Genomic DNA, 15,033 nt, shown 5'->3' on the forward strand with positions numbered 1-15,033 from the left:
AGGGACAGAAACTGGACCATTTAGGGGGAGAAAATCTATATCTATACACATTATAAGCCTTAAAATGGTTCAAAACTATTAACCTAGTAATTTAAGGAAATAATTAGGAATACAGGCAATGATACATGCATAAAATTTGACAGTTCCAGCACAGTACATGACTGTAAAAGTAGGAGACATCAATTATCAACATTAGTGTGATTAAATAAATTATAGAATATCTGTAAAATATTATGTAGCTACTAAAGTTGGGATTTACAGAAAATATTTAATAAGTAAATACTGAAGCCAGAAATAGTGTAAAGTTACATTTGCAATACATCAACCATTCAAAATATATTGAGAAAAGAAATGTACTCAAATGTTTGCTTCCCTAAATGTCCACAGTATAGCTATAATACTTTATATATAGAGAAGCAGCATTTGAAAATAAATACCAGACCAAAAGAAAGCAATTCCTGTATTTTTCCTATACCGATACTGCATATAAGACTATTGAGACTACATTGGTATTAGTAATACCACATATCAGTCTCAAGATTCAACACCTCAAAATATGTGGGAAATATATTACAAGGAAGTTGTAACTATATTTTTACCTCAAAAGATCTATCAAATAAACTGGAGATATTAGTTGTAAACATCCACACAATATTTAGTTATTAAAACTATCATAAATCTAAATAGCTAATCCTATCAGAAATAAAGACAAACCTTTATACTAAATCATTTCTAGAATACAACCATTCAATTCTAAAACACTGAAGTTTGGTTCTCAACTTATTTCTCCATGGATATGAACCCATTCTAGAAATTCTTCAAAATGGTTTTTAGCTTATACTTTTAAAAGTTAAGGTTGCTTATATGACAAAATCATTCAGATGCTCTAATTTTCTAAGTTTTTTGTTTTAATTTTAAAATAACATTTTTGTTCACTGATGGACATAAACATCAACATATACCCAAATACAATGCAAAATCTACACAATTCTATGAATTACAAAGCCTAAGTCCTACCGATTCTCCAAAGGGGACCACTATTAAGATCTTTTTGAGAGTTTTATATTTTCCAGAATTGCTCTTTCTATATACTACTTTTTAAATTACAGTTCAAGTTATTTCAGATGGGACTGCTAAGTCTACAATAGACATTTGTCAGTTGACAACTTTCCAGAGAATTAATTCTAAAATTCCAAGCATCACCATGTGCACAGTATAAATTACTGTGGAGTCCATTTACTTAGTGCTTAGTTCTGAAAGTCTGAAATAGTTTTTGGCAAAAAGCAGTAAAACTCAACTTGACCTATAAACTGCATTCATCTAAAACATCGTTAAGATGATTTACTACAAAGGCATATTAAGACAAATGAGAGAGTAAACCCACAGTCCAGTTTTTACATTTAAACATAACAACAACAACAACAAAACATATTGTTTCACCTAATGGTGAAATGTTCCAATAATGTGTTATGTACTTTAATATATCAGCTTCCCAAAGACTTCCATTCCCACATATTTAGAAAATGCAGGCCGTAGAACTGGCATTCTATAAATATTTGTTGAATGAATTTACACGTTTCATAAGAACCAGATGTCATAACTGCAACTAAGCCCAACCAGCAAATGATACTATGATGAAAGCAGAAGCTATAGAACACACGCTGTAATCACAAAATAATTCTTATTTTGCAATTACTTATCACTAAACATGAAGGATAGTTTTCTAAGATCAAAACTCCCTTTTAAAAGTATGGAAATCACGTTGTATGCACCACCTACAGATCAGAAGAGCTGAAGTGATAGGAAAGCAGCATGATTATTTCAAGTCCAATGACTGTAAACTTAATCAGAGTTGGCAACTATCTCAGTCAGTGAAGCCTGCTATGACAGAAAACTATACTGGGTGGCTTAAACAACAAACATTTATCTCTCATAGGTCAAGAAGCTCCTGGAGATCACATCAGGGGGCCAGAATGGTGTGTTTCTTGGTGAGGGCCCTCACTGAGTTATGTCGCATATGGTCACTTCTTGGTACAAGCAAGAGAGCTCCTGTGTCTTTTTTTTTTTTTTTAAATAAAGACACTAATCTCATTATGAAGGACCAGCCCTCATGACTTAATCTAACCTTAATTACTTCCCAAAAGCCCCATCTCCAAATACTATCATATTGGGGGTTAGGGTTTCGACATGTGAATTTCAGGGGAATACAAACATTCAGTCTGCACCAGCAACTATATTTATTTATGACAAAGGAGTTTTGTCACAAACATTACCAGAGGAAAACAGTCAGAAAAACATTATCATTGGGGCTCTTTCAGCCTGACCTGAATAATCGTATCATCAAAAGAACTCCACTTAAAAAACTCTTGCCAAATCATACAAGATTCATTATAACTAATTATAGTTTTTGGTCATTCCTAAGGAAGTGGATGTTTCCATGTAAGATGATACCAAATGGTTGCTCTCAAAATGCACTACTAAAACAAGTTTCTAGACTAACATTAAAAGAAGTTTAACTATAAAACAGCAGTAACAATAAGTGTGACAGACATATGTGTGTGCATGTACGTGTGAATATCTAAAACATGAATGTTTACTCTGTGCAAGGCACTGTTTTAAATACTTTACTGATAAAGTGATAGTTTTCATGAATGTGGCAAAGGCCAGATAAGAAGTGAGAAATGCTTATGAAATGGATAAACGGAAAAGAACCAGAGAAGATCACCTCCTCTAGGACTGTGAGATGGACTGGACTGTGGCTCAGCAATACAAGCACCCCACCAGCCTGTGAGAAATGCAGAATCTCAGGCCCCACCCAAGACCTACTCAATGAGAATCTGCATTTTGAAAGTTTCAGAATGATTTCTATGCATAGTAAAGTTTAACTTTAAAAAGAACGAGCTCTAAAAAAATAAGGTCAGCACATGGATTGCAGCAAGGACATACAGTAGGAATATGTAGGTGGGAAAAAAAACACAAAAACCTAACTTCAGAGCCAGACACAATAGAGAATGTAATATGAGAAATTCTTCAAAATTATTAAAGTGCTTTTTTTCTCTTTTGCATTTACATGAATAATGGGAGAAGAGGCAGACACTGGTGTCCTCCAGACAAAAATGGAAGAGTACAAGTGGCTTACTTTCCTAGGCATCCTGTGGCAGAGCCTGCAAGCTTGGGAGCAATAGGGCATTCAGTTAGGAGCAACTGCAGAAGGCAGATGGGGAAAAGAGAGGCAGAGTCAGACCGGTATCTTAATCTCCTCTCTGGGCCAAAGTTGAATTATATGTCAGAGAAGATGAAGAAACTGCTAAAGGCAGGGGGGTCTGTTTGGGTTAAGAAAGTCTCCTAGGCAGCAACACATATTCAAGCAGTATGATGAATTGTGGCTAAGCAGAGGGAATGCCTGAGCTGACCTTTCCCCAACACCATGGGACCTCTGTGGAATGTATGCAACATATAATTTTCCTGATGCTTGAGACAACCAGGGAAGGCAAAGCATTCGAAACAGCTGAGAACCTGGCTACCTCATACTGACTCTACAGGAAAGGGCTGCCTGGGGAAAACCAAATAAGAAGGCCACAGCATCCATGAGATGGAAAGGAAAGCTGCAGCCAACGCAGGGTGTACAGGATTCACACAGACAATGTACTGCTTAATACATGTTCACAAATAAAAAATTACAAGAGGACACAATTTACCACGAGGCAGAGTCAAGACACCAGAAATAACTGAAGCTCAAGAACTTCAAAAACAGTTTTTCAGACTATGAAATAGATACAGTATAATGAAAATGGCTTTGAAAAGGCCAGAAAATAAAGAAGAATAACGGATACTTTTTCAAGCTAAAGATGAGAAATGGTTTTTTGACATAGGAATTTCACCACTAAAATGTAAAGCTCAATATATCAATAGGCAGATTAGTTATTACCAACTGGATAAAAATGAACCTAGAAAATGTGTAAGTAGCACAAAAAGATAAAAACCACAAAGAAGTTACAAATAAGTTCGAATGAGAAGCCCGACCTTCATACAGAAGGAACTCCAGAAGGAGAGAAGTACACGGGAACAGACACCACATTATCTCTTTAAAAAGTATATAGATTGATAAGGTTACACGACTGCCTATTTCTCAATACTTCTATATCAATCAGAAAGTCAGTAATTTAAAGCTGAAAGTAATTCAAAGAGTGACTAGGAAGTGAAAAAGGAAAAATATGAATGCTGCCTATTTTTCTGAATATTCTGAAAAGTTTAAATTAAAAAACAACAGATTAAAAAGTACTTAAGGGGTGTATTACTTGGATTTTATCACTTTTAAAGCTAGGCATGACTTGAGACCAGGACACAGGAGTCTTTAAAGCAGTGTGAAGACACTAGAGAATCAGGTGGATGGAAAAAGATGCTGGAAGCAAGAGAGGACGAATGGATGGAGGCAAGTGCACAGTGTTGATCTTGAATTAAAGGAGCACCATCTTATAGTCCCAGCAACTTTACTGACCAGCATTACTTTTTACTGTAACAAAATAACCCTTGCATACATTTCTTTATCTGATTGCTGATTAATGTGCTCAGTTTGTGAAAATGTAAGTGAGCTAGTACACATGGACCAATTTTAAGCTATACTGAAATAAATGTAATTCTTGGAATTAGATTAACTTTGAAACCATATAAGAAGGCAGTTTTCTTTTAACTCCTACTACATTATATTGATTTTAACTGTAGGTTTACTTACAAGTTCCATTCCTCTTTTGTTGTTCTTCCATGAAGAACAAAATTAGTAAGCCTTCAGCAGCAGCTGTCAAATAAGATGTATGTGCCCAAACAAGAAAAATACATAATATAGATAAGTTACTAGAAAAAATTCTGGACTGTACTTTAGTGAGGCAAGAGTAACAGGAGGAGTTTCATACAATTCAAGACGTAAGTCTCAAGGAACTCCTTTTACAATTTGTTAAAAGGAACAAATACTATCACAGATTCAACAATTCACTGTTTCTCTATCAAGGTTACCACCACTTTTCAAGAGATGCTTCTCCTAAAAGTAAATCCATTATAATCCTGGAGTTCTATCAGGAATCTCTTTGAGTCAACAGTACAGAAAGCTGTCATAAATTCCTCTGAGAAATGGCACCATCTTTTGAATGAACTCAACGTTTCATAATTTACACAAACAGCTTTATTTTCCAAAAAAAAAAAAAAGATTTGCAAGAAATCACTGCACTAATTCTAAAAATGGATAATAAAATGAAGAGGAAATTCCTTTTATAACATTTGTAAAGTCTTCTGATTACTTAAAGTACATTCTCTATAGAATTCTTAACACAGCACAGATATTTACCTGGTCTAGTCCCAGTAAGGAGGCTGTTAAGATAAATCCAAGTCCCTCAAGGAAGTTATGGTGGGATTAGAAACTAATGTTTAAAACTGAATTCATACTTCCTGAAGTCTTCACTATATATACATATACATGTACACACACACACACACACACACACACACCCTTGCTAAGAAAAGCCAGTAAAAAGAATTTAATGTCTATGACCATAAATGGATGAAACTGCAAGGGAGGGCTGATTCCAGAGTTTCTAAAGTATTTATAAAAACAGCCTATAATTATTAAGAACGTATGTACCATGTAGTATTCTAAGTACTTCAGATGCATTAGCTGACTTTGTCCCAAGCCCTGTGAAGTAGATATATTTATTATGCAACATTTATAGAAGAAAAAACCAAAGCTTAAAAAATTTGGTAACTTGCCCAAGATCTCATGGGAAATCTTTTACCACCAGAGTTCGAAGTCAACTCCCCTTTCCTATCTGGAAAGTCTTGCTACAGAGCTAAATAAACCTTGGAGGGGAAAAAAATTCCTTAGACATGGAAAATGTTTGAAAACTAAATTCATACATAGCAAAGTCTCTTCTAAATTATAAGTTTTCACACAACACAAAGCTTATACCCAATCGGGGTTAAATAGTAGGTTCAGAAATACATAAAGGAAATTGACAGATTTATAACCAAAGTAGTATCTGAAAGGCAGGCTACCTCCACCTCCGCCCCGCAAGATCAACAATGAAGTCCCAACACTGACACTCACCTCCCCTACCTAGTATCTATTTTATTCTTTTTCTTCCCCATTTAACATTATGAGGACTTATTTTTATGTACATATTGTACTTCCCCAAGTAGACTGTAAATTCTCTTAAGGATCTGGGAAGGCTAAAGCGTAATTGGACATGAAAAGCATAGAACACACTTTACAAATGTTACCAGTGACCATTCTCACCACATGAGAACAAGCAAGACATAAAGAAGAGACTGGTGGTGAGCTTCTGAGCAGCCTGCTGGCTCCTGAAAGCTGAGGTTTACTAGATTCACATCATCCAGTGTGAAATATATAGTTGTGAGTATATATTAAATGCCTCACTGCAATAGTGTACGCATTTTAAGAAAGCATCTAAATAACACGTGAAGCAGCAAGGCAACAATACTGTTAAAAACAAAGTTCCCAAAATATACAAATATGAAAATCACATTTCACTCTACCACTTATTTACCAAGAATCATATTTTTTTGATCACGTAACAAGATGGTACCCAAAATTAATTTGCTTTTTAGAACTGTGTTAGGAATAATGTAGTAGGTTTTCATTACTGTAATACAGCAAGATATATATTGGGTCAAAATGCACTCAAAATACCCAAACCACAAAGAATATGTACTAATTTTTCCCTTTAAAAGAAAACTAGTCAAAATTAATGTTCAACAATTTAGCAATTCATTTAACCGACAATTATGAAATGGCTACTATGCACCATCCCATCAGGTGATAAGTCTGACAAGATTCATGTTCTGATGGGGCCAATGCCATAGAGAAAGGCAACAGACAATAAAAAATAAAAGTACAAGATGATTTCAGTATTATTAGGAAGGGAGAGGAAGGAAGACTAATTTAGACTGGACGATCAGGAAAAACGTCAATGAAGAAAAGGCAAAGAAGAGCCTTATTCTTTCACATTACGACTTGAGTAACACCATGGGTTCCATATGACATGTAAGAAACTGGTGCTTTTAGTGTTACCATGATAGTCACATAAATTATGAGGGACGGGAGAATGTAAAATTACAATCATTTTGCACTCTCAAAAGTTATATATATCAATGAAGATAATGGGAAGTGTGGTGCTGCTATAACACCTAAAAATGCAGAAATGGGCAACAGGCAGAGGCTGAAAGAATTTTGAGAAGCATAACAGAAAAAGTCTAGGTGGCCTTGACATACTGTTAGTAGAAATACGATGTTAATGTCTCTCCCAGTGTGGGCTCAGAAGGAAGTGAGGAGCCTGGTAGATGAAACATTATCATCTTAGAAAACACATGAATTGTCATGAACACTATTGCTAGATGCATGAACCTTAAATCTGCTGCTGATGAGGACTTGGATGGGAAGAAAGGTGAAACATGTTATTGGAAACTAGAGGAAGGGGGATCCTTGTTATATACTGGCAGAAAGCTTAGCTGAATGAAGTCCAGCAGTTATATTGAAAGCAGACCTTATAAGCTATGAACCTGGACACTAAGATGAAGAGATTTCCAAGCAAAGTATTGAAGATGTGGCCGTTTTTTGTTTTTGTTTTTTCTTGCTGGTTACAGTAAAACGGGAGAGGAAAAAAGTGAAGTAAAAGAATATGAAATGAAATAATGCTGTCAGACCCTCATAATTCCACAGGCAAGAAACAGGCTGATAAAAGTAATAAGCAGCATACAGGTGCTACCACCCTTGATTAGAAAAGAAGGATGACTCCCAAGAGTGGAGAAGTTCAGTACCCAGAGGGTGGAGCAAAGAGTCACAAAGAACTATCCCCAGCCCTTGAAACCTAAAGGAGTTTTGAAAGTGCTCAAAACCCGTGACTCCTTTTTTCTTTCCATTTAATGATAACCTATGCCTGACTCACCATATTCTGGGAGCAGATAACTTGTTTGCTAGTTTCACAGGTCCACAAACAGATATGAATTTTGTCCCAGTATGGATTAAATTCAGAATCTCACCCATTCCTGAGTTAGATCAAGAGCCTGGTTGAGATTCTGCAGTCAGTTGTGGCTGTACTGAGTTGAGACTTTTGGAGATGTTGGGAGAAGGTGAATTCATTTTGCATGCAGGATGGACACCAACCTTTGAGAGCCAGAGGACTGACTGTGCTAGGCAAAATAATGGTCCCCAAAGATAAATATGTCCCAATCCACGAAACCTGTGAATATGTCACCTCACAGGGCAAAATGAGTTTTGCAGATGTGATCTTGAGATGGGGCTATTAACTTGGATTATGCGGGTGGGCCAAATGTAATTACAAGGCTCCTTCCAAGTGAAAAGGGGAGGCTGGAGAGTGATGCCACATGAGAAAGACTCTACCAGCTATTGCTGGCTTTGAGATGGAGAAGGTACCATGAGCCAATGAAAGCAGGCAGCCTCTGAAGAGGTTGAAAAAGGCAAGAGAATGGATTCTCCTCTAGAATCTCCAGAAGAAAAGAAGCCCTACAGGCAACCTGACTTTAGCCCAGTGGAAACCTTTCTTGGACTTCTAACCTCCACAACTGTATGACAATAAATTTTGCGTTAAGTCACTACATTTATGGTAATGAACATTCATTTTAAAATTATTTCTGCCCTATTTCCATTAAGGTTTTTAATTGGTACTAACAAGTTAGGTCAGAAAGCAGTCCGAGCACTAAAAGATTAAGTAGAGCTGACCTTAGTTCATAAGACTCAAATGGAGTCTGGGATCCGAACTTCACCGTGTCAAACTCTGGGGAGTCATACATTGGTTAATGGCATGCCAGAACATGTGACCAAGAAATCTGTAAATACACTCAAGTACACTCAGGTCTTTCTGTGTGAATTTGCTGTACACAGAATTTTCCAAGGCAGTTAGAAACGTATTACAAAATAAAAATTAAGGTTGTGGTTGAATACACAATTTTTGTTTAAAAAATTACAGCAGTCTTTTTCAGGTTTAAATAACATCTATTAAATTCTGTAAGACAGGCATATTTCCTATCACTGAGACATTCAACAAGAGTCATACTTTTTATGCATCAGAAATTGGGGCCAAAAATAAAAATCAGAAAATGAGATCCACCTTTACAAAAAAAAAAAAAAATTTGCAGGGCAAAATCCCATAATTGCAACATAGCAGACCCTCCTCCAATGAATATCCATTATCATTTTCACAACTTTAATTTATCAAATACAATGACTGTGAAAAGCTCTTATAAATATGAAAAAAAATCTTAAACCAAACAATTTGATTTTAGATGCGATGTGTTCACCATGGTCATCACATAATTTACAACTCCTTTTTTGTTTACATAATTTGGCTTGGCAGTTATTTGCTCTCATTGATAATGAAAACAGCAGAGCAAAAAGTTTACATTCCAGCAAGATAATTTTACATAATTAAGAAGTCATTTTACACATGATAAAATAGAAGGGTTGTTCAGAATTCAAAGAAAACCTACAAAAATTCTGCCTTTAAAGTGCTCACAGCAGTAGGAAAACAGGCTGGGCATAAGGCTAACCACCACCAGAAATCAAGTGCAAATATGCTTTAACATATGCCAACAGTTTCTGTTTGGAGGAGAAGGGTGCCCTAAGGAAAAAGTATAAGGGTAGAGGGAAACCAAGTCTAAAAGATTTTATTCTGCAGGAAACGGAAAAGTCAACAAAGGTTTTTGAGTAAGGAAGCAGCATGATACCTACAGTAGAAAGAATAGGCTAGAGGGAAAGACAAGAAGCAGGAAAGCCTACTGGAATTAGGCTGCTAGAGGCAGAGAAGGAATTGAACTATGAATATGAAAATGAAAAACAGAAGGTACAGAAAAAATCACCAATTCCAAAACACACTCTTAAACCACCTGTGGCTTCTTATTAAAGTAACCGCTAATACAAGGTACACCATGAAAGAGAAGCACACAACCCATACTGAAATACCAGGTCCATTTATTCAAGGAAATGGGCTTTTTGACATCTAAGATCCTAAACCAATTCTAAGAAAGTCAAAGCAATGAAAAATCAAAAGCCCTGCAATGCCAAAATTTCTCAACTAGGGGAAGTCACAGGGCAAGTTTAAAAGGAGTGAAGATTAAAGATTCAGCATCCCAAAGAGCTGGCCAGTGGTAGCAATAGAAAAATATCCACTGAACAGAAGAAATCCAATCCCTCAGCTCATTTTCTCCTAAACTTGGAATATTGAAACCAAGCTAAAGAAGGAGATAAGGGTGTCGAATTTTGTATATGAGGGTGAGTGGAGCGGAAGGAAGGATAGTGAGGTGGAATAAAGGAGAATACTGCTCAAAGCTTTGGAAGAGAAAATTAATTGATGATCATTTATTTGTATATCATCTCTTAGGTTCTCAAAACACATAAAACATTTAGCAAGTACTAGCAGTACACTATAGTTACCTACTGAAATAAAGCATAAGCTTAATCTTACTGCCCCTAGAAGGATGATAAATTAAAACATTCTCAAAGATATAATAAAAAATAATTTCCTCAACAAGTAGACATTATATTAAAAAAATTTCAGTATTACTTACTTCTTTAAAATAAGTTTCTGTATTAAGTATTGTCATCCTAATAAGCATTAAAACTAAACCAAAAAGACAAACAACCCAAACTCTGGCCTAATTTCCTTAGTGCCAATGATTAGACTAGGTCCTCTTCTTTTAAGGCCTAATTCACCGCTCAGTATATTGAAATACCTCTGATTTAAATCATATAGACACTCAGTGCCAAAATCTTTACTAACAGTGTGCAAGTCTCATATCTAAATTACTCAGCCCCACTGTCTAAAATGACAATACATTCCTTAAGAAAAAAGCACAATATATTTACAGACTGTCTTTAACGTACTTTAGAGCTTTTACACCTTAAATTTAAAAAACATCATTTGATGAGAAAAACAGAGTAAGTGAAAAAGAACAAGATCTAATGTAAATGGCTGTGACACTGGTTATCCATTACCTAGAAACGATTTTACATTTCTAGTTGATTCTGTTGCCATGTTTTACATGGAATTATTTCAATGAGCTGCTTATACATATGCTTTAAGGATTCAAAAAAGAACCAAAGGTCACAATTCACTACTAAAGTCAAATTAGGAAAACAATGTCTTCAAACATTCCAAGAATTGAATTTCTGGAATAAGTAAGCCAGCATTCTGTTTACAGGACTAGGATGCTGGAACTCTGGGCAAAAGGGTAGAGTAGACCGGGGATAAGACAGAGCAGAGTGCTGGGCCAGCAGGACAGCCAGGATTTCCAGAGAGGTAGGGAAAAGCAAAAGACCAAAGCTAGAAAAGACAGCCGAAAGAATTCAGTCACCCAGAGATTTCTAAAAACCATTCTGAAATATTTCTAATGGTGCTAGTACTGATTTAAAGAAACAAGAATTCTGGTCAGGCGAGGCGGCTCACACCTGTAATCCCAGGACTTTGGGAGGCCGAGGCGGGCGGATCACCTGAGGTCAGGAGTTCGAGACAAGCCTGGCCAACATGGGAAAACCCGGTCTCTACTAAAAACACAAAATTAGCCAGGCATGGTGGCACGCACCCGTAGTTCCAGCTACTCAGGAGGCTGAGGCAGGAGAATGGCTCGAACCAGGAGGCGAAGGTTGCAGTGAGCCGAGATCCGGCCAGTGCACTCCAGCCTGGGCGACAGAGCAAGACTCTGTCTCAAAAAAAACCAAAAACGAAACAGAAATAAGAATTCCATAATTCCTTCTGAAAATGAGGCCTCTGCTACATCTTTCTCTGAACTCACTATGATGACTGATTCTATATTATACATTCAATTATATTTAAGTGTTAATCTAGAACAGTGGTCCTTAACTAAGGCTGTATTTTGCCCCCAGAGGACTTCTAGCAATATGTGGAAACGCTTTTGGAGCTCATAGTTTGGGGGGCTGCTACTACCATCTAATGAGTGGAGGCCAAAGATGCTGCTGAACATCCTACAATGCACAAAAACAACCTGCACAACAAAGAATTCCCCGGCCCCAAATGCCAACCGTGCTAAGGTTAAGACACACTGATCTCTTCTGAACACAAGCAAAAGCCTCCTCCTGGGACCTTTATTCTAGTCCATCCCTAACAGTCACCTAATTAAAGGACAAAACACCACGACCAGATGACTCATTTCTCAATTGCTTTAAACATGGTGGATGGCTGGCTCAAACTAAGAGTCACACAGAAATACACTGAAACAACGTATCACACCAGGAGAGCAAAAACTGCAAGAAAAAAACTTTTTAATCCTTTTATTTCATATCTATCTCATATTCAATTCACAAGAGAAGCAGTCACACTAACCTCCTCAAAACACAGTATTTCTTATTAATGTAAAAACTTAGGCAACAGCATTAACTGAGAAAGACTTATGTTGGGGGCGAGAGGGTGAAAAAAGCCACGCAGGTCTTTAAAATGCAAAGTTATTTCACAGTTTACTTGCAAAATGACTCAGATCATTATTACTTTTAGTCATGCCAACTTTGCTGCTCCCAAGCCTACTAGTAATGGAGAAAAAAAAACCCACCATTTTTTCTGCAATCATTAAACCAATGAAACAGAAGCTTACTGAAAACAGGTTTGTGCAACATTTCTTTTTTATTATAACTGGTATAAAAATAAAAGCAGTCCTTGCAAATGTAAATGAAGATTCTGAGAAATTTTCATCTAAATACCTAGAGTGTGAGAAGAAAACACGCAAACAAAAGAAAACCCTAACTCACAAATCTTAACCTGTGAATATTTTCCTACTGTTTCCCTCAATGAAAACCCTGGTTTACTGTTTTTTATTTTCTTCCCCGTCAAACATTTGGAAAAGACCTCCACGTAGCGTTTCACGAACAGAACAGTGCGAAGAACAAATAAAAGCCTTGCGTGTATCTGGCAAATCTCATTCATCAGAAACGGTGGCAGCGGAGGGAGAACCCTGTTGTCTGGCGTGACCCTCTCGCTCCTTTCACAGCAGTTTTCACCACTCGAGTATCTGCCTTGCCTACTACTAAAGCAAACCTTCCCAACCCCACTTGGGTGGCTTCCATGCCCCCACAGCAAGAAAAATCACGCATCCAGCGCAGCCTTTCCCCAGCGCAGGCGGAATGCAATCGATGCTCCTTGACCACTTAAGGAGTCGCCATAGGAAGTTAACAGGAAAGACATTTCAGCCCCATCTCAGAGACCTCACAAAAGGTGCACTGATTTCATCAAACGTGGCACTCTGGGCATGAGAAAACCACAGTCGAAACATAACCCACACCTCACACGAAAAAGGGTTTTCCGGGAGGGGGCTGGGGACGGCGGGGGGGGTGGGTATTTTCTAGCCGCGAATGCCCCTTCGTCTTTGTAAGATTGAGCTAAACTTCAAAGCAAAGGGTTTACACAGGACCCGCCGCCTCGGACTCGCGCCTGGGCTCTTTGCTGGGTCGCCGAAGGCATCCGAGTGAAGTGACGCGCCCGCCCCACCGCGGGGAGTCCTCGCCCGCCTGGGCGGAGGGAGGCCGGGTAGCCGGAGAGGAGGACCCGCCTCGGCCCCGCACCGCCAGACACAGCTCCCGCTCACAAGCCTCCTCGGGCGCGTCCTCCCCTTCCCTCCGGGTTTCCAAACGCCGAGGGCCGCGCAGCGGTCACCGCGGAGCGCCGCGCCCGGTCCCCCGCCGACCCCGGGTCCCCTACCCGGCCGCTCTTACCAAGCAGCAGCAGCTTGACCTCGCGCGCCGCCTTCTCGCCGTCCTCGCGGAGGTTGCGGTCGATCATCTTACTCCGCTCCACCGCCGCCTTGTCCTCGGCGCTCAGCGTGCAGCCCATGTTGCCGAGAGCGAGAGCCTGCCGCCGCTCCCTCCGCGCCCGAGTGCGGGCTCCAAGCACAGGGGAATCCTTTCTCTCTCGGAGCGGGCGTTCGAACGCCTCCCGACGGGGGCCACGCCACCCCCACCACTTCCTAAGAGGAGTCGAGAGAGACGCCGTCCGCAGAGGGGCAGACAGCAACGGGCGGCTGTTCCTCACGGCCAGGCTCTGCTTCCCGGTCCGGCTCAGCGCCCCCAAGTCCCCGGTTTGGGGTTTTGAAGCTCTGGGTACAGTCGCTGCTGCCCTCCCGCCGGTGGCCGCGCCGCAGCCTCGCCAAGCCCAGCCGAGCTCGGCCTCCGCGCGCCGCCGCGGCCCCGCCCCTGCCCGCCCCTCCCGCCACCCCGCGACCACTCCCAGAGCGCGCGCCCGCGCACGTGCCCTTGGACAGCGCCCCCTCGGAGGGGCGCGCGCGCCCCCCGGCCCACTGCCCCGGCGCCGCGACACCCCCGAGGGCCCGGCGCCCCCTGGCAGCGTCCCCGGAGCACGACACTGCCCCGCGGGCCTGTGGCCTTCTGTCCTGGGCGGGAGTGGGGTAATTTCTTTCCGTTTACTCACTCCGAGGGAGCTGTGCGTACCTGCCCCTTCGGGTGGGGGTGGGAGAGCTGCCAAAGTTGCCGAAAAAAGCCAGTTCTGGGCGTTTGAGCATGCCCAGCGCCGGCAGCCACGCAAGGCTTTTCAAAATGCAAATCCCTGTCGGCTGGCTTTCAGGGCCGTGGGAAACAGGGAGCTGGGGAAGGAATGGAGCCTGGTGAAACCAGAGATGGGCGCAGTGGAGAACAGGAAAGTCGGGGGAGGAGACTAGGAAAGGGCAACAAGGTCAACTTTCTTCCTACCTTTTGCTTCTCTTTCCTTCTTCCTATCCCTCCTTCCTTCCTTCCATTCTCAGGTTTTTCACAAGAACTCATTTTGAAGGATTTCCTTGTAACCTAAAAAAATGGGAGACAAATAATCAAAAAGTACTTTTAAATGGTAAGAGCAATAAAACACACCCACAACAAGCCAATCTCCACATCATAGCAGGTCTCCTCTAGAGCAGCACATAAGCTTCCATGCCAAATTTTGAGCCAATATTTATTACCGTGTTTGTAACTCCTGTACCACTGGGCATGTCATTTTTACAGGCCTTAGCTTCTTT

General features: G+C 40.0%; 1 protein-coding gene across 1 annotated transcript in view; it reads right to left on the reverse strand.

Moving 5' to 3' along the window:
- GNAI1 (G protein subunit alpha i1) overlaps positions 1-14,189 on the reverse strand; it is an 82,147-nt gene extending 67,958 nt beyond the window's left edge. Inside the window, exon 1 of the mRNA XM_023226679.3 lies at positions 13,742-14,189. Within this exon, the coding sequence (XP_023082447.1) occupies positions 13,742-13,859 (118 nt within the window). The 5' untranslated portion in view covers positions 13,860-14,189. The remainder of the gene's footprint in view (positions 1-13,741) is intronic.
- Between the last annotated feature and the right edge of the window lie 844 nt (positions 14,190-15,033).

Source organism: Piliocolobus tephrosceles, chromosome 8 (genome assembly GCF_002776525.5).
Source record: "Piliocolobus tephrosceles isolate RC106 chromosome 8, ASM277652v3, whole genome shotgun sequence".
Classification (NCBI taxonomy): domain Eukaryota; kingdom Metazoa; phylum Chordata; class Mammalia; order Primates; family Cercopithecidae; genus Piliocolobus; species Piliocolobus tephrosceles.